The sequence below is a fragment of the Gossypium raimondii genome, chromosome 5, assembly GCF_025698545.1.
Source record: "Gossypium raimondii isolate GPD5lz chromosome 5, ASM2569854v1, whole genome shotgun sequence".
In the NCBI taxonomy this organism is placed as follows: Eukaryota; Viridiplantae; Streptophyta; class Magnoliopsida; order Malvales; family Malvaceae; genus Gossypium; species Gossypium raimondii.
Window position 1 is genome coordinate 25,662,337 of NC_068569.1, and position 19,159 is coordinate 25,681,495.

Below are 19,159 nucleotides of genomic sequence, written 5' to 3' on the forward strand. Positions count from 1 at the left end.
ATCCCACGTTGTAATAGAACCGGAGGGTAAGTAAAATAACCATTCTCTTGTTGTATCAACTAAAGAAAAAGAGAAGGCCCGAAGTTTGATTTCATCTTCAGTTACTCCCTGTGGTTTCTTGCTTGAGCAGACCATGTGGAATTCTCTCAAGTGGGTATGTGGATTTTCGTTCTTCAAGCCTCGAAAAGTGGGCGAAAGGTGAATCAGGCCTGATGTCAACTCAAACGGGGTTTCTCCGGTTGGATAATTGATGCATAACAGTGTTTGCTCGTTGGGAGCAGCGGCTAGTTGACGAATGGTTCGGTTCGCTATCCTTTCTAGTTCATTGACTTCTGCTTCTTTTGTTTCAAAAAGTGGTTCGGTCTCAGGTTCAACCACTTTGTTTCCTACGTCGAATTGCCTCTGCACGAATTTCTTAGCTTAACCTTTCGACGTCGGATTCTAGGATCCCTTGTCCTAGCTCAACTTATATTTTACCTGCACATTTAAGAGCTTCTGCCTCTTTTCGTCGTGCTCGTACTGAATTCTCTATCTCTGGGTCGTATTCGAGATCTCTGGATGAAGATCTGGTCATGAAGATGATTTAGACAATTATAAGTGTTGCCAGTCCCTGGTAACAACGCCAAAACTGATGGGTGTCGATTCCACCAATATAAACCTACGCTAATTTGCAATTTAAGCAGTATAGGGTGTAGGGTCAATCCCTCAGAGACTGGGTTTACTGAAATTGTTTCTCTTTCTCGACCAGATTTGTGTCTGGGCAGTTGTCGTGCCCAAGAAATTTGGGGGAAGGATAAAATTGAAAACCTGGAACCTGAAATGAACAGGGGAAAAATGCGTGAAAAGTAAAAACTGGAAATAAAATAATAAAAACAGTTAAATAAATCTGAAGAAAATTTAATTAAACTAAGCTCAGCTTTGGGCATGGGTTCTTTCTCGTCTTTGAACCGATCCTCGAAATTAAATGAACCCCTCTTTTCCAATAAGCTAGTTATAGCTACCAAGGACGCCTCAGACACCAACTCTTCCTTGTGTAAATTAGTTATGGAATGTCCTATAACTAACCCTTACCGATCGAACAACCAACGAAACGTTCGTGGTTTAAAACTCCGGTAGCTTTGCGTTCTAGAAGAGCCTAGCTCGAACCAATGTCCTCAATCGCGTGGGACATTTAAATCCGGTTACTACTTCCCTTGACGGAACCAAACAGCAATCCCCATTTGGCACGCCAATTTGTTCACGGAAAATCGATTAGACAATTGATCCTTTCGGAATTCTAACTGTACGTCTAACCACACTAACTCAAACGACATCTTTTTTGACTTAGTGTTGATTCAACTTTGTGAGTTGATTAAGTTATACTCTTAATCCGGAGAAGTAATAAATACTGAAAATTAGGAATTGAATTGTTCGGGTTTGTAACTCACGGATCTTGACGAAGCTAACACCGACCTGAAGTTGAAATGGGTTTAGTTAACTAAGGTTTGGGGTATATTGGAGTTGGGCATATTTGGAGAGAGTTGGAAAAATGAAAAAGAAATGTAAGTGGATGGATGTGGGTGACGCAAGGTTTGGGTGTAGTATTTCCAAAGATGGAAACTAATAAATGGAAAAATATAAGGAATCAATGTTAGCAAATAAATTTGCAAAAAGGAAAGAAAAGATTGAATTCAAGAGATGAAAGCTTGATTGAAAACTTAATGATTAAAAACTTGATGGAAAACTTTATGAAAAGACTTGATGAAAAGCTTAAAAAGAACTTGATGCAAACTTAAAAAAACTTGATAAAAGAACTTGATGAAAAACACTTGAAGAAAGAAAACACTTAATGAATGACTTAACTGAATGCTTGATTCATGAATTGATGAATAAATGAACAATGTAGCCCCATATTTATACTAGTAGCCTTGCTAAATTAAGAGTCACTAATCATAGAAAATCAAGTAAATAAAATATTAAAAATCCCTACATAATCTCCCACTAAGTCAACAAAAATTTCAGCTAATTATATCTTGGAAAAATTCTGCTTTGGCCCTCCTTCTTTGCTTCTTTCTTCAATCTAGCCCAATTATTTCCTTTTTCTTCTATTTAGCCTCAAATTGCATCCCTGTATAAAATTTAACATAAACATGGAAAAATCAGTGGTGCACTCTCATAAATTAACCAATTTAATTACATAAAATATGTAATTTTAGCATTTAATCAAGAATTCAGATCAATCTTTAATTAGTTTAATCAAGTTATTATTATACTTAATCAATCATTAATTAAACAAAAGTGGAATCAACATCATCACCCACTAATTCATAATGAAAAATGGCCAAATAACCATTTTGGTCCTTCAGATAATTGTTATCTAGGTCCTCAAGCGTTTTCTAATTTAAAACTCAATAGTGATTAAACTTTTACAATTTAGTCTCTGAGCTTTAATTAACTATTTTCTCAGTTAAATTTCTTAAACAAGTTTCAATATATTTTCACAATAACTTCCTTAATCTCTGTATTTCATCCTTATGGACTCAGTTTACGGAAACGAGGTTCCGAAACTGTATTTTTCGACACCATTGAAAATCTGGTCGTTACACGCACTAACAATATTAGGTACACATTTCACCATCAGTTGAACTGCAATGTCTGGTGGATGATTCTTCTATATTATAGTGGATAGATAAAGATGGTTTGAGATTTCTACCGACCTGCTATTGCTAGTTTCCACATGACTCATGGTCTGCATAGAGCTTGTACATTTGTTTGTCTATACTTTTACTAAATAAATTTGAAAAGGATTATATCTCTGCCTACTTGCTTATGTCAGTCAGTTTTCTTCTATGGTTTTGGATGCACCATGATTTTCATGAGGATTGGGATGCTGCTGAATCTTCATACTGATATATTGCGCTAACAAGTTAGCAATATGCAAGTTATGGACAAATGAAGCTCTATGTTTAAGTATAATAAATTTGCCGTTCTGAGTACTTGTGAGAATGGTCTATGCGAAATTGATGTCCCAACAAAATGTGTTACAAAATAAGTTTTCTTTGTAGTTAAAAACATAGGCTTCTTGCAACAGGTAGCTTGACCATTTTGAAGTTTCTTTGTAGTTTGTATTGAGATGGGCTGCCAAAAGCAACCACCAAACTGGGATCTGTGATCAAAATCATACATATAAACTAACATAAGGCAACTTTAGAATTAAGTAAAGAAATCTTTTAAATATATATTTTGATTCGTTTCATGGCATGGCTATGATGAATTAGACAAAAGCCAAACAGATGAAAATATCCTTGATCATCATCAATCAAGTAAAGATATATGTATAGGCCTAGCGGGTGCCAATAAATCACCTCAGCAATTGACAGCCATATGGGGCCGGCTGAGCCTCTCCTTTACCCTAACTCTCCTTCTTATACCTTCCCCTATCTCAAACAATGGCTATTACATATACAAGCTTCCATTTAAAGACCCTTTACTGTCCTGAAACTCTAGAACTGACCGCCCTCAAATGTTTGTCCAAACTGCCAATTTCCCGGTGCCACGTTGTAGCTGGTCACTGTCCTTCCATCGCTTGTGGTGACTTGGAATGAAAGACTTTGACCGTTGAGGTAAGAGTTGCTCTGCCAGTTTTGGCCCCAGTTCCTCGACATTGATTGCCACCCTGTTTTGGAACCTTTGATTGATACTGAATGAACATCTCCAGCACCACCAACATTTGTAATGAGGACCAAGTTGAAGTAAGAGTGACCATTGATTGTAAACCTGATTCCTCCTTTCTTCATACAGGGGACTCTGTTTAGACCAACATGAATTTGTTATTCAGGCGAGAGCTCAAATCATTGTTTTAGTACATAATTAGTGAAGGTTTTGTAAGTTTTACCTTCTGAATGAAATGGGGACGATTCCAGCCCGGTACTGAGCAATTTGCAAGAAGGCTGGCTCAGCCAAGTCAAAGTGCTGTAGAGGAGGATTGCACCAGCCACCATTGTCATTGGACAAGGCCAAGTTAGGGGGGCAGAAGTTGGTTGCAGTGACGGTAATGGATCCAGGCAGGCACCATTTGGGGTCGCTGTCACACCTCATTTCATAACAAGAACCACAGCTGAGGCCATTGTTGAACAAAGCAGTGCTAAGTGCTGCAGTGTTGGTCCCATAACCTTGGCTATATAAGTTACCATATCCACAAGCGCCTCCTGAAATAGCAGCAAATAGAAAACTCTCAGATTAAGTAAACTTTTAATAAGTTATAGACCATTTAAAGTGACTAAGTCCAATAACGGAAAATACACAAAAGAACTTGAAACAGCAAGTTGCTTTAACTTCACGTTACCCCACACTACTTTTTTTAAGTTAACTTACCCATTGTGCCAGATGCATCACCGCCCCCATAGAATGTAGCATGGCCACCTTGCCATCCTCCCCCATAATCACCAAAGGCGCCTCGCAAGCAAAAACCAAAGACGAAAAGCAGAAAAGTTGCAGAAACTGCTGATGTTGCCATTTTTGACAAATAGAAAGAGGCTAATCAAAAGGCTGGTGTGTGCTATGTTCGTGGTTGATGTTTGTGACATAAAAGGGCTGGAAAGAAAGGGGTTATATAGGAAACAAAAGGGCGGTTCGATGTGGACTTGAATAGAAAGAAGAGACAAGAAAGCAATTGTGATGTTAAAGAGAGAAAAGCAAGACCAAGAAACCGATCTTCGTATATTCGGGAGTCATTTACAACGATCAAACCCTGCACATGCAGATGTTCCAGTTAAGACTTAGGCCCCCACCTGCACATGCATTTTGATGTATCAACCCTTCCCTGACCACCCACTTGGTTTTATCTTAATCTCTTAACTGCTCTCCTTTAATACTACACCTTCCTTACGTGTAGTTCCATGAAATTTTCTCCTTAAATTCCCTGAAATCCCGCCAATCCCTCGGCTAGATCCGATTGTCTTTTTTTTTTTTGGGGGAGGGTCTTTTTGAGCTTTTATTTGGTACCAAGTAGTCATTTTAAACCATTTCGCTGTCAAACACATTGTAAAAATGCTGGTTGTGGTGAATTAAGGACGCCAACAATGTCTTTCAACCATTCAAATCAGTAACATAAGGACGACATGTGAATGTATTTTTCCTTTTGATGTTCTTGTAAGCATATACATATACATATGTGTACGTGTGTATAATCAAATCAGTAACTTTTTCTGTCAAAGCAATTGGCTGTTTAACGGGGAAAGCTGAGCATCTTGTATTTAAAAAACATCATGTTTCTTTTTTTTTTTTTTTTTGTTACAGCAATGAACAGCTTGTTAGGTCAACTTTTGCTTAAGCTTAATCGGAAATACGTTGCTGAAAGCAACAATATATTTTAGTGTAAACGACACATGCGCATCGATCTATACATGGATAGCGACTATATTATTCATTAACCACTACATTATATCAATATGACTTCCAAAATCCTATTAATCAATCGTTAATGGATGATTGAAATCATCAGCGGACGTGGGGGGGAGGTGATGATTTTTTAAACATCAAGATTTTGTAGTTTTTCACAATGATTACTTGGTTCTTCGATGAATTATAATAAGAATAATAGGGTTATTTAGAGAAAGATTTGGTTTGATTAGAGATAGGGTGGAGCCTACCATGTTAGGAAGCACATGCAAGGTCCGGACTTCACGGTCCCTTCGCCCTTATATTCATGCAGGCATCCTTTTCATTTCAATTTCAGTGGTAATCCCATACTTATATGATAAGATAAATGAAAACATCCAAAATATAATGATATAAAGTAATATTATATATGAGATATCAACCACATTTGTTTGCTAATTTATTTTCTTTTTTTGAAAACAACCAAAACAAAGGGAAGATTAAAGAATCAATCTACCTATTAGAATTGTGATCTATTGTATAATCTTTTGTGGTGGACATCAACCCACTAATTTCAAATTTGATTTCTATACAATCTTTATCCCAACCCCATTTCTACTTATTTCTTGATAAAACTTCCACCATTTTACAAAATTCTAATTTATATGAAAAAGTCAATTTTGTGGCTTTCAATTCCAAAAGAAAATAATAATCATATTATTCGTGAATTTGACATTTACTTTTAGGAATGTAATATTTTACTTCTTAAATTTCAAAATTCAAGTCTAACTATTAAAACTGTTAAAATTATTTTATTAAATTCAAGTTCATTAGAAAGCGATTTTTTAGTTACATAGCTACTAAATGAGTATTTTTATTATTATTTCAAAATATCACACCAATAAATTTAACAATGTTAACAATTGCATCTAGAATTTGAAATCTAAAAAGTAGAGAGGTTAAATTCAAAATTTGTAAAGAGTATAGGAATCTATGGTATATTTTAACCTAATAATAAAAATATAAACATCCCACTATCCGAGGATGGAGAAAGCTTATTGAGGTTTACAAGTTGTACAAATAACTTATGTTTGGAACGGAGTCTCAAGAGCCCCTATAGCTCAGTGGTAGAGCGTCAGTCTTGTAAACTGAAGGTCTGTAGTTCGATCCTGCATGGGGGCATTTTCGTTTTTGTTGTTTTTTTGTATGGCTATCAGAGACGAATGGAAGAGGAATAACAAAAAGCTAGATTTGGATTTTTAATTAGAACAATGACGAAGATTTCTTCAATTAATCTTTATACAAATTGGTCCCTTTGCTTGGTTCAGATTTTCCCTCTCTTATTTCTCTTTATATCAGTAAAGATTAAGATATGTGACCATAAAACTCTGCAGCCATATAGGAAAGCTTGAAATAAGATCCACAAAAAAGAAAGGTCATGTGGATTTATATCCAAATGTAGCTATCTTTGGTGCCAATGAGAGTGCCCTTCTCAAGGGATTGTCTCTCTTAGTCCCACTTCAAACAGACATCTTCATGGTCATGGGACCAGTAACTCAATAGTCATTTTCCGACATCATCAACCACAAAAACAGACCCACTTGGGGGGCTGCCAAATTCCAACATAGATCAGTTCTAACTAAAATTTGTTCACCCCTCAGCCATGTGCATTTAATTGGAAGCTCACTTTGTAGGGCAGCTTCACCCCTTATAAGGTGGCAAGGTAGTTATGTTTTGATGACCAAAGCCTTGATTTTGTGTGCTACTGCAAAAATATGTTCCAGATATTGATTACGTAAAACCCACCCTCTGAACGTAAAACCAAGGTAACATGTATTGACGTTCGACAACACTTCGATTCTTAATTCTATTTGTTAACTTTTTAATAGGTTGAATAAACTACTTTTATTATAGGATTAGTTGTGTCTGTTTTCGATAAGTGTTTACAAACTGTCTGATAAATGTGAGGCACACCTCACAAAATCATATCAACTTTCTATTGCCTAATATTCTTAAGTTTACATGGTATTAGAACTATCAACGCTCATACGAGCTTGATATATTTATTCACCCCCATTACTTCTCCCATAGTCATCGTTCTAAATGGCTTCTACCAATAATTTCGTTGTCAATATCGACACCACTAGTAGCCACACTATAATTATACAGTTTAACTCCGGTTTTCAACTACCCGTAAAATTAATTGATAATATCAAATTCTCAACGTAAAAATTATAATATTTAGTGTTCGTGCATGATTATGATCTTTGACCATCTCAATGGTTCTAAAGTAGCCCCTTGGTTGGCCTAACTTTTTAGGAACTACATCTCCACAACTGTTTTCAGTCACCAAAGCACCCCAACGGTACAACATGACACCATTGTCTTGGGCATCCCTATATTAATGTTTTAAATAAATCCTCTCTGACTTATTCAGCCAAGGAAAAATTGCATTTCTATAATTCTTGCTCAATCAATAAAGCTCATCACTTAACTTTTTTAAGTAATTAGTTTGTTTATACACGCTTTACAATCTTATCCTTAATACAGAATTATATTATTATATTTTTTATTGGCTAATTTTCAGAATACATTTGGTTTTATACTCTTAAGTCCCAAAATGACGTAAAAGATTTTTAATGGAAAAACATTATAATACAAAAATATTTTCTTTTTCCACTGATGGTGAAAAATACAAAAGCCTTGATTTGAATCTTGTCTCTCAAGACATGAAGCACTTTGTAATACCTTTCTATACACCTCAAAGAGTAGCTTTTGCTCACCGTGGACATTGACGTATAGTGAAAATAGCTAGAACTCTATTACATGAAGCCTTCCTCATGGTCTTTTGCCTGTCAACAAATATCTTAACTACATGTCATGAATACAACTATTCATAGGTCGGGTCATCCGTTTAGACTTAAAAATTCATCGATAAAATTGGAGGGTTTAAACAAAAATACAAAATCCGAAAAATGGGCTTAAGTAATATTTAAGGCTCGTCTTTTATATGGGCAGAACTTTGGGCAAGATTTTTTCCCGAGCTCGACCTGTATATATTATGTTATAGAAAATATGATATCGATTATATATGTTAAATAATAATTATACATTTATATTTATATTTATATTAAATCACTAATCCAATAACAATTAAACTCTTTACCTAAAACCTAAAAAAAATTTACCCAACTAAATAATTCAACCGAAAATATAAAATTTTAAAATTATATTTAATACAATAAAATATTTATTATATTTGTTTGTGTTTTTTAATATAAATATTTTTAATGTCTTAGAAAATTTTTATTTTAGCCTTTTTTTAATGCATTTAGTGTATTATATTTTTAAAAAAATTATTTTTAAATAAAAACTAATCTAAAAAAAATTAAATATGGACGGTCTGGGCTAGGCTCAGGTTTACCTTTCTCAAATTGGGTCGGATTTGGACAAAAAAATAAACACATTTTTTAGGTCAAATTAGAATCGAACTTAAAAAATTGATCTAGGTACCTTACATAAACCCAACCCGACTCATAATCACCTATGCTAAAGAAGTTTGCTACCCTTAGCTATTGACATATGCTGATAAGTAAACTAGATCTCAAGTCTAAACCATGTGTCTTTGTGGGTTTCTCTACCATTCATCACTGCCATCAATGCTATGATCAAATTTCCTCGAAAGCATATTTGTCCAATGATGTATATTTCTTTTGAAACAGTCTTCCCTTTTCAAAATTTATTAGTCCACATGAAACAAAACTTTAAATCTTAACATGGGATATGCCCACGTCTAATTCTGCCTCAAATACAAATATTACCCCTTCAATACCAACTCTTGAATTACCCTTGCCTAGTTTAGTTCAAGCATCTCAAGTCCCATCTCCATAAAATCAACAACAAACACCCTTAGAGACATTTATTCTGTGAACCTGGTAGAGGTGAGGACATTCATTATGACTCTCAAAATTGCAAGAGGTGAGGACATTCATTATGACATTTATTCTGTGATCAACAAGTTCCATTTGAAAAGCACAAACCTATATTTTTTTGGTGTGCACCTTTTGGAGGCTGATAGCATTATTAATTCATTTACTTCTATTTCTTTTTCATATGTTAATCGTATTGATAATTCTGTTGTACATCATTTGGCTAGTTGGGCCTATAGTTATGTGAATGTTTTGCATTTCGATTTTAATTATTTGAATGTCATTCATTATTTTGTAATGTATAATGCTATAAATATTTAATAAATTATCTTTTTACCCTAAAAACAATAACAAACAGCCCCTCCTCTTTCACAGGTCACTCAACGATGCCACCCTCACCTAAGCAACGCTCCAATGAATCTTGCATAGGTACATCCTCTTCACCTACTACATTCTCTCTTGACAATCATGCTACTTGGAACCAAAACCTCTCACCCATCAGAATCCAACCCATCCAAGCTTCACAACATCAAAAACTCAATCGGTTCCTTATTATTTATTCGTCGAATGCCACGACAGAATCAATCCACCACCAATGTCCCTAACAATACCTCTCAAAACCCAACTCTTCCGACTCCAATAATAGCCCTTAGCTAACATCTACCTCACCCTCTACTAACTATACTAGGACCACCACAACTAACACTAACATCTCCCATTGAACCAAATCCGTCAGTCAATTCATTAAATCGAATGATAACCTGTTCCCAAAATAACATTCACAAGACATTTTTTTTTATCTCATGGCTCTTCTTCATCCAAACAACACTCCTCAAGCCTTTGCCCAAGCCAACAAACACTCTAAGTGACAAAATGCAATGAAAGTTGAGTTTGATGCATTGCAACAGAACTAGACTTGGGGATTAGTTTCTAATGACCCTATGAAGAATATTGTGCGGAAAAAATGATTGTTTAGAAAAAGAAAAAAAAAAAGTAGATGAACTCATCAATTGATCTAAGGCTCGTCTTGTTGCAAAAGGGTTCACTCAGTGACCTAGAGTGGATTTTCATGCAATATTCAATTCAGTAGTTAATTCAACACAACTGGGTATTACGTAAACTCAGCGCCAACAATGCCTTCTTGCAAGACAGCTAGAAAAAAGAGGTATATATGTCTTAACCTCACATTTATCATATTTGCAAGTTATCCAAAGCTATTTATGGACCGAAACATACGCCACTGGCTTAACTCACAACTATCTACAATCGTGGTTTTGTGAATCAGATCTGACCTATCTCTATTCATATTCATTCAACCTCAAGCAATAGTCTACCTACTTGTCTATGTTGACGACATCATCATCACAGGCTATAAGCCATCTTTCATAAACAATGTTATGTCCTCACTTGCTACAACGTTTTCAATTGAAGACCTTAGTTTATTGACTTACTTTTGAGTATTGAGGTTCTCAGACAACCTAATAGATTCGTTTCTCTCAAACAAACTATATCAAGGAGCTACTAGCTGAAGAAAACATGGAAAATTGCTACCTGTCCAAGACGCCCATGAGCAACACCAAGATTTTTTGCACTATTGATGGTGCACTACCAATCAATGCAACCCATTTTCGTCATGTAATAGGTAAACTTCAATACCTATCCTTAACATGACTTGACATCAGTTTCTCTATCAACAAACTTTCTGAATATATGCATGCACCCTCTTAGTCACATTGGAAGGCAACTAAAAGGATACTTAGATACCTTCGTGTTACCTCTCATTATGGCTTCTATATCATTTGAAGCGACAACTTCAGTATATATGTATATATATTCTGATGCTGAATGGGTAGACGATATTATAACCATAGCTCAACCTCCAGCTACATTATATTCTTTGGCCTTGACTCAATTGCTTGGTCATCTAAGAAGCCACATATTGTTGCTCACTCTTGAACTGAAGCAGAGTATCGTTTTGTTGCCAATGTTGTCATTGAAACTACTTGGGTTAAAAACCTATTGTTAGAACTTCACACCCCGCTAAAGAAATCTTCAGCAGTCTACTGTGATCATGTTGGAGTTACTTAATGTGAAAGTCCTATCATTTGCAACTGCATGAAACATATTGTTGTGGACTCGCACTTCGTTCGCAGTATGGTCTTGCATGAATAGATTAATGTTATCCATGTTCACGCTACGGATGTGAATGCATTGACCAGGCCACTAGGGAAAACAACATTTGATCGTCCTCTATTCAAACTAGGCGTCGTTGCACATTGCCTACGTTAAGACGGGCATATTGGCGATGAACAAGTCTTTGATTATTACTTGATTTTTGGCTTTCTTTGACCATTTCTTTAGCTTTTGTTTTCTATTTGTTAGTCTTTTTAAGCTGTTTTTGCTTGATTAAATTAGCTGTCATAGGAGAGTATCATGAAACCTGTTAATAGTTTGTTACCACTGCAGTGTGTAATTAAAAAACTCTCCGGTGAATGATATCATATCAGCTTTCTATTGTCCATTATTGAATTTACAACATGAAGCGTTTTTTTTCTCATTCACAAAATGCCGATAAACTCCAGAACTTTATCTATGTTGCTCTGGCATGAATATGGGGATTTGACCCTCTCCAAAAACCCTCTAAATACATAGAAAACTTTAAATGAATTGAATATACACGTGTTGGGTACAAATCCAAATCTGAAATTCACACCCGAATTTGAGTTATGTACATGAGCGAACATTTGAGTTATGCACAAAAGCATTAAACTGGATGCGAGTCATTTCTTAGGAGTCTCCTTGCACTAGTTTAATCTGAGCTACACATGACTCTAAAATCATAAAGGTTAATAGTAAACTCAAAGGAACAACAATCAGATAGCCATATACAGTTACAGTTGCACGCACATCCTTTTGGAAAGGAGAGTGAGTGAACGACTGAAACAAATAAAAACAACTTAAAAGAAATTCAGCAGCAATACAACTTTAAAACAATTCTTAACAGACAATACAATGGAAGCCACCAGCAATGTAGCATTAATCTACTCCTAAGGATCAAACCTCTATTCCCACAACATTGCTCCAAAAAAAAAAAAAGAATCTGAATTCCATGAAAAAAAGAATCTAGAACATCTAATGACCTAGCAAAGCTACAGAAAAACTAAAATTCCAATCACATTAAAAGAATCGACTCCAAACAAATAGTACCTTTTGATGTCAATAAGGTCAGTCTATGAACAATCCAACAAAGAGAGCAGAGCAAGGTGTAGACCAGCAAAACTTGTATTATAATGTTCCACTGCTTTCATCGGCAGAAATTGAGGGGCTTTCAGATTTCACTAAGTGGGAACTCCTGCTGCTGATATCAAGCCCCTGCAATCGACCAAGAGGATCCTGTTGCATAATACCGGCAAAGGCTTGTGAGTTTGAGGAAGTTACCACGGATTGATTAGGTGTCAACATGTTAGATCGCAAGGGATGAAATGGTGGCATTTGTATATTCGGCGTGCCAACTTGCATATGCTCTGGCTGGGGAGGAAAGAAAGAAGACTGGTTATATGGCATACGGTGCATTCCCAAATTAAAGGTATCTGTGGATGTTGTTATTTCTCCAGTAGCACTCTTGAGCCTCTCTACTTCCTTCTTCAGCGCTTCATTTAGAGCTGTAGCCAGAAATGGACAACAAGAAAACCATATACAGTTAACAACTCTCTACAATATTTTTTATAAATGAAATACCAGGGACATGATAGAACCATGTCTAGATACCTACATGCAAATGGACAATCACTAATGGTGCCTAAAGCTTGAGCTCTAAAATTAATGTCTAGAACACTATTTAAAATGCACGCCCCTGGTTTTGACTACTCTGGTGCCAGTTTGTTTTGTTTCTTATCAATATCATTTAGATGTAAAAAAAAAATGCTCAACTTGTAAAGAAAATAAACATGTCCATGGACAAGTGAGTGTACACTAATGAGAGCATCCCATATTGGAAAAAATTTGGTCACTAAAATAGTCTGGACAGAGCGTACCATCACGTAGCTGAGCCTGTTGCTCCATAGCTTGTAGCCGAAGCTTAAGCTCAGTGTTCTCAGTAGTTAAGCCTGTTGTATCTCTCTAGAAAGAACACAAGAATTAAGACTATTAACATTCAGGTAATAATCAATATAGAAGCATTAAATCAACATAAAACAGAACGCATCAAAACTAGTGGAAAATCCAGAAAAATAAGATGCCTTTATTGAGTTAGAAGCATATGCAACTACATCCACAGAGAAAGAGGGCTCTCAATTGCAAAAAGAACTAAAGCCTCCAGCTGCAAAAAGCTATTGATTTATTAGAAAGTAGAATTGTCAAATTTTAATTGTTTAATTTGTAGATACGAAATTCTCATAAAAAGGAATGGAAATAATCACCACAACAAACAATCTCATAAGTTATGTAACTAGACAGGTATGCATATTTTAGAACCTGGAATAGAGTTAATTGTGCAGAAAGAGTAGTTGCTTCTGTTTGAAGTGTTTGAACTTTTCTCTCCAGTTCAGATATATACCGGGCCTTCCTCTCTTTAGAGCGAGCAGCTGACTGCCGATTTGCAATGATCCTACACAAATTATGTACTTTCTTAGCAAAACTTAAACGAAAACACAAATCTGACCATATAATGAGTTTATCAAATCTATGAGAGAAAATTTTGCACTAAGTTTTCAGGAGTGTTGAGCAGAGAGATGAGAACAGCTCTAGCTCATCCACCTCACCCAATGCTCATGCATTTAAGGCAAGGTACACCTTGTCAGTATTCTATAACTTACAGGATTAGAGTAGAAGCTCTCAAACACTAGAAAATAGTGAATGGAAAAAGGTTAAAACATCCCAAATGTAGAAATCCGTTCGCACATGACATAACCCAACCCGTTATTGTAAGTTCCGAAGTTTGGAAAGACAGCTCCTTTGCACAAAAAGTTGAACTTAAATGAAACCAACAGTATTCAAATGTGCGAGATATAGAAACATTCAAATTATGATTTCAATGAAATCCATAACGTTCAATAAGTCATTTTATTGATGTTTAAGTGAAGTTCACCATATTTAGTTAATCTAATGATAGTTGCATCTTTGTACTGCATAGAATATGGTCACAGGACCAGACTTCAAAATTAACACTTTCATAAAGGCAGGGTGTGCCATGATAAATAGGTATATATTACAAAACAGATTATCAAACTTTAAAGAGAGAAGGATAAAACTATTACGCAAAAAAAAAAATCCTATAGAAGGAGATAGAGTGACAAGGTCAAAAAGTTTACAATCAGGAATAACTCTATCAGAGACTGACATAAAATATGACCTACCCATGACTATACCATTACAGCATTAGATAGTGAAACAGCCCATATATATGTTGAGATTCCCTTAGACAAGCAAAAGATATACTTGGCGATAGGTTATGCAATACAAGATTTGATTTACTATTAGAATTATATTAGTTGGATTTGGCACTTCTGACTACAGTATTTCGTTAAGCATTTATGCCATCTCCGAATCATAGTACAAAACAAATCATGAAAATATATATATATAAGAAAAACATATTGGACTGTCCAACAAAAGAAGCCAAACACACAACACAAATAATCCCTAAAAAAGCATGCATAAAAAGAAACCTTGTAATTCACATGAATTTGGTTCGTAAAAATACATTAAGGCCCTAAAATAATGAGAATCCCATTAATCAAAGGGTGAGAAAGGTCAACCGAAGCATTACTTGTCAAAAATGATAGCCAAAACCATAAGTCCAAAGAACGCATGAAACAAGAACATTAGCTAAGAACCATTCATGATCCATATATATAAACCCATACTCTCCAAATTCTCAAATGCATACCTTCCAACTCTCAATTTCTTTCAAATTCTAACTTCCCCATAATTTTTTTTCACGTTCCAACTATTTAAAATCCTTGCTTGGGGTTCCTAGTAAACTCCATTTAGAAGCACCCAAGACATAAGGGGGAAAAAGTAAACTTCATCATTAAGATAATAATAAAAAAAACACTTCGATAAAACAATCATAATGCCCATGAAAAGAAAAGGAAAAAAACCAACCAAAGAAGAAAAAAAACTCGTATAAACAAAAAGATTTACTTTCTTCTAAAAAAGTACCAAACTTGTAAGTTCTACTACAATTTGATAAGTACCCCAGGCTCAAACTCACTTTAAAAAGGCCCAAAAAAATAGTTTGAGGGAAAAAGGAAATAATTCCACAAACCTTTTGGCTCTCTTTGGGTCAATAGTCCACAATTCAGCAAGCTTATCAGGTGACATAGCTTTCTTAGCTTCAATCGACTCCATTAACGAGCACCCATCAATCGAATTACTATACCTATGCCTTCCTTTCCCTCCTCCATTATTCTTCTCTCCCTTCCCCGACACGCCACTCATTTCCTCTCCCTCCGGGTTCCGACCCGAACCACCACTGGAAGACCCTGCAGCCCCTCCTCCATCTTCCGACCCCTTGGATGATCCACCCAGCTTCTCAATATCCACGTAAGTGCAAAACAAGTCGTCTTCGGATCCCAACCCTTCGAAGGGGTCGGAGACGAGATCCAAGTCGTCAGGGATCCGAAACTGGACTTCGGAATGGGCTCGCCTGTGATAAGAGCCTCGAAATGAGGTTGGGTTGGGGAAGGAGGGCGTGGTTTGAGTGGTGGATGATGATGCATTGGAGGGGAATGGTCGATCGGGGTTGGGGTCTAGACTTGGCGGGTCCTGCATTTTTGGTGTTCCCATTTTAGATTTCAGATCTCAGAGGAGAAATGTGAGAGGAAAATATCGCTGACTGTTGAAATCTTTTCCTCTTCAGCTTTCTTCTTTCGGTCTCTGCCCCAAAGAAAACATTAAAGAATGTCTCTAAAACGATGGGAATTCGCATATTATATGATTTTTTACATTTGAATTATAACAAAAATCGATTTTATTCCCTTTAACTCCATTTGGTTTAAATAGTACATCCTTACAATTGAAGTTAAGTAAGTTGTCATTATTATATATAAGAAAAATGTCCCTAACTTTTAATTTTAATCACTCAATTCCCCTTCTCCATTCACTCTTAATTTACCAAAAACATATATTTGATACTACACTCCCAACATCAACTTTAAAATTTCATTACAAAATAAATAAAGATGATCAAACCAAACATGTATAGCATCATTTGTTTTCCTCCCCTTTCCCCCTTTTGAGTGAATTGCCCAAATGGTTTCTTGGTATGCTTTCCTCCTTCAAAGGTATTCTCAGTTCAGGTGAGTTCACAAACATTCTTAGTCTTATAGTGATAATAATACGACGAAAACTGCACAGGTATGTCATAAATTGGATGATCTATTAATCAAAAAAACATAAATTGAATTGTGTTATTGTCATGTTCATCATCATCAGCAATAATAAAATAGACAAAAGAACATGGACTTACTTTATTCATGGTCAAATGAAGAGAAGAAAAGAATCATACAGTGGAAAGTTGTGTAACTGGATAATGGGGTTTTAAGCTCTCTCTCTCTTTTTTTCGAGAAAACTTTTCAAAACTTTTTTATAATTTTAATTATATTTTTAAAATTTATTTTATAATTTTAAGAAATAAATAAATTATGGATTTTCATACCTTTTTTAGATTTTTTTTGCTGTTAAAAGATTCTAAAAGTAACAAATTGATATTTTAGTTATAGTTTAAGGACCAAATTAATTATTAAGCCTACGAGAAAATATGTCATGTCATCGATCTATTAGTGATCATTTCTTTTCATAGTTAAATGATCAAAATAAAAATGTACTAATAATTGAATGACTAATACTGTAGCTTACCCAAATATATTTGAGGAACAATGACTTAACGGTCTATGTTGACATCCGCTAGCAAGTTAACGAATGGGTGATTTAAATAATCAATTTCGAATAGTTGAGTGGCCAACTTGTAACATTTTATAATTAATATATACTTATCTATTATTACAATGCACAAATGAACACATTAATGTTTGAAATATGTTCAAAGGTAGACCAAAATATGATGTGATAAAACTAAAGTCTCAAAGGTTTAAGACATCAACTTGTACATGAATCATCTATACCATAATTAAAACATTCTAATTGAATCAATGTCTTATATTCAGTACAGAAAATTTTATATAAAATTAATAAAGTGAAATTTAAACTTAAACCATTATAATTTTTATACTTTAATTAAAGCTATATTTTTATTTGATTTTTTATAAATTTGTAATAAATATTTTATTTTCACATAATTTGTTCATTATCGATAACTTGTGGGCGAAATGAATTTTTTTTTTTTTAAAATACCTTGAAGATCTCTATATAATAGAGATTGGATCAATTTAATCTTCATATTATTAAAGAGAATTAAAGAAGTTCAGATCATATAGTGTTAACATTTGTTATATTATAAAATGTCTTGAAAATCTTTTTCTCAATTGCGTTTAATTCTAAACAAAAGATTTGATTTACAGAACTATAAAAATTTTAAAATATTAATTTTGTTAAATAATAAATGATATTTTAAAAACAATAGATTTTAATTTTATTTCAATTTAATTTAGTTTGAATCTTTTTTAATAGTATAAGAAGCAAAATAATCTATTTAAGTCCTTCGCCCGTCATTTTTATACGTACAATGTCGATTCAAGCAAAGAAACCAATTGATTGCTTCTGTCGACATTATTGTGAAAACGTAGAGGGGGCATAAACCCATGCTAAACAAAGGTTTTAGAGTGGAGATTTGACATGTGGACCTCTTGATTTTCTTTGTAGGTCATTGCCCACGTGATCTCCATGTGCCTCACTCGTTTCTTTCATGTCCATCGTAGCTTTGGTTGTTCTTTTGGACCATTCTCAGCAACTACTGCAACTTCACCTTCATGATTTCATGGAAATATAAGCCTCATATCTTATATATGAAGAAGAGATTCATATCATACCCTTCTAGGGTTTTTAACAAAATAATGCTTTAAAGGTTTTCTTTAAAAACTTAAGTAATTCATAATTACTTAAAATATAAATAAGTTACAGGAAAGTTTTCAAGAAATTAAATAATTACTTAAACTATGAAACCATTTCTTAAAACATAAGTAATTCATAGTATATAAAAGAATTACTTCAAAATACGAGGTTTTAAAAAATTAAGTCACTTTTAAAACATAAAAGAAGTACGTAAAAATATTTTTTCCAGTATGGTGTTTGTATTTAGCAAAAGTTATACATTTAATATCTAGAAGTAGTGGTGTTAACTTTTAATATTTAATTGTGAAAATTCATAATTAACTAATAATATTTGCAAATAACTTTCATTAGATTAACCCAAAAACAACAACCACCATACTAAATTTAATAAATTGAAAAGTCAAACCTAATAATATTAACCATTAAAATTTCATAAAATCATTATCTTTGAATATAAAAGTTAAATATTGAATGTTAATATTGTTACCTTTACATACAAAAATATATAACTGGCATTAAATGCATATACATTTTAAATAAAAAAATATCACATTAAAAAATTATCAAAATTATTAAATCTTATAATTTATAATACACAAAAATATTAGACGGCAAAAGGCTAAAACACCCGGAATTCACTTGAGATTTTGGTGCTTATAAAAGTCATAATCGGTGTCATCAGTTTGATATACCACTTGCAATCTCTTTCCAGGGCAAATTTTATGTATAACATCGTTACAGCATGTTATTTTGACTGCAAGCGAAGAATTTCTAATTATTTTAGATAGGACTATCCCTTCGATCGAATTGAATGAAAATATTTTAAATTAATTGAGTTGATAGTTCTATTTTATCATCTT

At 34.2% G+C, this 19,159-nt stretch overlaps 2 protein-coding genes and 1 non-coding gene across 3 annotated transcripts; 1 reads left to right on the plus strand and 2 right to left on the minus strand.

The window, feature by feature from the left end:
- Positions 1-3,192: 3,192 nt before the first annotated feature.
- LOC105770513 (expansin-A8) lies at positions 3,193-4,579 on the minus strand. The gene is made up of 3 exons (XM_012591737.2): positions 4,354-4,579; positions 3,875-4,187; positions 3,193-3,786 (listed from the first exon to the last, which is right to left on the minus strand). The coding sequence occupies exons 1-3, from the start codon at positions 4,493-4,495 to the stop codon at positions 3,483-3,485; spliced, it is 759 nt and encodes a 252-aa protein (XP_012447191.1). The 5' UTR covers positions 4,496-4,579; the 3' UTR covers positions 3,193-3,482.
- A 1,889-nt stretch (positions 4,580-6,468) lies between these two features.
- On the plus strand, positions 6,469-6,540 carry TRNAT-UGU (transfer RNA threonine (anticodon UGU)). The gene has a single exon. It is a non-coding gene; the product is annotated as a tRNA-Thr (tRNA).
- A 5,579-nt stretch (positions 6,541-12,119) lies between these two features.
- LOC105770533 (transcription factor RF2b) lies at positions 12,120-16,316 on the minus strand. The gene is made up of 4 exons (XM_012591777.2): positions 15,556-16,316; positions 13,761-13,893; positions 13,322-13,406; positions 12,120-12,949 (listed from the first exon to the last, which is right to left on the minus strand). Exons 1-4 carry the CDS (start codon positions 16,074-16,076, stop codon positions 12,573-12,575), a joined length of 1,116 nt encoding a protein of 371 aa, XP_012447231.1. The 5' UTR covers positions 16,077-16,316; the 3' UTR covers positions 12,120-12,572.
- Between the last annotated feature and the right edge of the window lie 2,843 nt (positions 16,317-19,159).

What these genes read in the sequence shown, in the direction of transcription:
- LOC105770513 (XM_012591737.2), bottom strand. Translation starts at nt 4,495, where the DNA reads ATGGCAACATCAGCAGTTTCTGCAACTTTTCTGCTTTTCGTCTTTGGT. An exon ending in TGATGCATCTGGCACAATGG is followed by an intron (nt 4,188 to 4,353) that starts GTAAGTTAACTT and finishes CTGCTATTTCAG; the next exon opens with GAGGCGCTTGTGGATATGGT. An exon ending in GTCCCCATTTCATTCAGAAG is followed by an intron (nt 3,787 to 3,874) that starts GTAAAACTTACA and finishes TGGTCTAAACAG; the next exon opens with AGTCCCCTGTATGAAGAAAG.
- LOC105770533 (XM_012591777.2), bottom strand. Translation starts at nt 16,076, where the DNA reads ATGGGAACACCAAAAATGCAGGACCCGCCAAGTCTAGACCCCAACCCC. An exon ending in CACAATTAACTCTATTCCAG is followed by an intron (nt 13,407 to 13,760) that starts GTTCTAAAATAT and finishes TGTTCTTTCTAG; the next exon opens with AGAGATACAACAGGCTTAAC. An exon ending in ACAGGCTCAGCTACGTGATG is followed by an intron (nt 12,950 to 13,321) that starts GTACGCTCTGTC and finishes TTCTGGCTACAG; the next exon opens with CTCTAAATGAAGCGCTGAAG.